Here is a 3,022-nt window from a genome sequence, read left to right as displayed (position 1 = left end):
GGAAACTTTCAGGACAAAGTGAAGATGGGATTTAAAGTGAGATAGAACGAGGAAGAGGAAATAGAACACAGAAGAGGAGGTAGAAGGGACAAGTCAGAGTAATGTTGGCAAATCCCTTCAGGGTGAGAATGGTTAATCTTGTGTCTCAGTAACCCAGAACAAAGGCAGAGAAAACCCTGCCTTCTGAGCTGGTGTTAGGAAACTATGAACTACACACAAGTCATCCATTTCCTCAATGATTCACATTCCTTAAAGAGGGAGCTCTCACTTGGTCTAGAATGGTACTAATACAGCAGCAACAACAAAGATAGATGATTGATAAATAATGGATAGATAGGCCACCCATCTTAAAAACTCAATGGTTTCCATATTTCCTAATTCAATTAATGGGCTCTTTAAATATGGATGGTATTGGACCTTCCATTGGCTCTTGGCCTGTGGTTGACTAAGATGGTGGACCTGTTGCAAACTGCAATGTCTCCCAGCTGGAATATGCTTGGTGTGCTCGTTTTTGAATAGTTTTCATCCATGAAATGGATTCCTTGCAATAAAATGTGAAAGAAAAAGGGGAAAGGTCCACGCTTCCCACATTAAGCACCTGTGGTCTCTGGGCAGTGGCAGGGAAGTGGCAGTCAAGGATGACAACTTGATTCTTGAACTTTGAAATAGCCTCAGTTGAATTTTGCTTGCTTTGAAAACTATTTGTAAAACTACTGAAAGGGGATGCCTGGGTGGCTCAGTTGTTAAGTATCTGCCTTCGGCTCAGGTCATGATCCCAGGGTCCTGGGATCAAGCCCCTACATTGAGTCCTACATCGGGCTCCCTGCTCTGCGGGGAGCCTGCTTCTCCCTCTCCCACTCCCCCTGCTTGTGTTCCCTCTCTCGCTGTGTCTCTCTCTGTCAAATAAATAAATAAAATCTTAAAAAATAAATAAATAAAACTACTGAAAGGTAGTATTAATTTCAGGCTCAGTCCCATTCATATGAAAAGGCTTGAAAAAGCATGTCTCCCTCCCCCTTTTGAATCAGACTAGTCAGGGGCAGTAAGCATGGTAATATAGAGACTGGATTTATTTCTAGGTCATTACCACATAGCCAGCCTAGCCAAGCACTCTGAAGATGTCACATTCTGCATCTGGCAAACGAGAGACTGAAGCCTAATAACTTTGAAAATACCTTCTCTCTCTAAAAAGTTTTCTATTATCTGAATTTAAGTAATTGCATAGCTAGTCCAAAGAATCACTATTAATTGTTCCATAAAAATGGAGTATACATTTATAGCTTGATAAATGTGATATATTTAAAGTTGCCATTGAGCAAACAGCTAATGGAAGTTTATATACAAGACATTTTTTTCCCTGGAGACAAAGTGTTATTTAACAAATAATATAATAATTACCAGTAAATTCAATTATAAGGACCGCTTCTCTTTGTTCTTTTCTGGATCTTAAGAATAAACTGAAATCTGAATTTTTTTCTTAGGACTCCTCCTTTTATAAAGCATTGGTGGTTTTAGTAGATGTGTTAAAACTAATACCTAAACATTTCTCCATATCCAAAAGTCTTTATTAAAACCAGAATTGACTAACCATATTAAAGGGAAGTGACTTAGATTAGAAGAAAGTACTAGATCATCCAAAGTGCAAAGTGTTTCTCAATTGCTCTCCAAAGAACTAGTAAGGTTTTGGTGCTGTGTCCAGTCGTGACTTAATATACATATTTATGCTTTTTTATCAGAGTGGTTTTTCAACAGGAAGTTTTCAACTCTGTAATTAGCAATCCAAAATGGGAGCTCTGACACTTAATTACAACACTGCTAAGACAATAATAGTAAGAGGAATACCAAAGTATTTCTTGACACACCTCTGGCTACCTTCTTATTGGCTGGGAAACAATTATATATGTCATACAGAAATGAATGTCTGTGTACAAAGGCAGCATGCATTTACAACAGGTACTTCTAGTCAGGCCAAGTTCACTCACTGTTGCTGATTTCAACTACAACGTAATGGGCAGTAACTGTGGAGAACCTCATCAGAGATTGCTGTAGACTCAGAGAGGCCTCCTCCAGGTTCAGGATTTCGAGCAGCTTCTACCATTCCAGATTGGCTCTGTCTTCAAAGGAGAGGAGATGGCATTTTATCCCCTGCAGATTGCTGGTCTGGTTCTTGGATTCCTTGGCATGGTCGGAACTCTTGCCACAACCCTTCTGCCTCAGTGGAGGGTATCAGCTTTTATTGGCAGCAACATTATTGTTTTTGAAAGGCTCTGGGAAGGGCTCTGGATGAACTGCATTCGACAAGCCAAGGTCCGGTTGCAGTGCAAATTCTATGGTTCTTTGTTGGCTCTCCCACCTGCCCTAGAAGCAGCCCGGGCCCTCATGTGTGTGGCGGTTGCCCTCTCCTTCATTGCTCTGCTCATTGGCATCTGTGGCATGAAGCAGATCCAGTGCACGGGCTCTAACGAGAGGGCCAAAGCATACCTTCTGGGGACTTCCGGGGTCCTCTTCATCCTGACCGGCATCTTCGTTCTGATTCCTGTGTGCTGGACAGCCAACATCATCATCAGGGATTTTTACAACCCAGCCATCCACGTGGGTCAGAAACGAGAGCTGGGAACAGCTCTTTTCCTCGGCTGGGCAAGCACTGCCATCCTCTTCATTGGAGGGGGTCTGCTCTGTGGGTTCTACTGTTGCAACAGAAAGAAGCTAAGGCACAGATATCCAGCCCCTGGATATTGTGTGCCACACACAGAGAAGCGGAGGAATGTGACGATGCTTAGTAAGACTTCCACCAGTTATGTCTAATACCTGCTTTTGGCTCAAACTATGGATTACAGTCAAAGTGTTTTATAGAGTCCTGCCAGGCACTGTAAGTACGTCAGGCACAAGAACTTGCTTTATGGCTGCATTTAAATGGAGACGAAAGTATAAAGGATATATACATTGTACTCTGTCACTTGTGGTAGGAATAGAAATGACTTGCTTTGGACATTCTGACCTCATGTGTATTAAATGCATTTAC

At 42.0% G+C, this 3,022-nt stretch overlaps 1 protein-coding gene across 1 annotated transcript; it reads left to right on the top strand.

The window, feature by feature from the left end:
- Window positions 1-2,130: 2,130 nt before the first annotated feature.
- On the top strand, window positions 2,131-2,805 carry CLDN17 (claudin 17). The gene has a single exon (XM_035017680.1). It carries the CDS (start codon window positions 2,131-2,133, stop codon window positions 2,803-2,805), a length of 675 nt encoding a protein of 224 aa, XP_034873571.1.
- Window positions 2,806-3,022: the final 217 nt, after the last annotated feature.

Source organism: Mirounga leonina, unplaced genomic scaffold (assembly GCF_011800145.1).
Source record: "Mirounga leonina isolate KUSES-001 unplaced genomic scaffold, KU_Mleo_1.0 Mir_172, whole genome shotgun sequence".
In the NCBI taxonomy this organism is placed as follows: domain Eukaryota; kingdom Metazoa; phylum Chordata; class Mammalia; order Carnivora; family Phocidae; genus Mirounga; species Mirounga leonina.
This window is presented reverse-complemented; position numbering and strand designations above follow the sequence as displayed.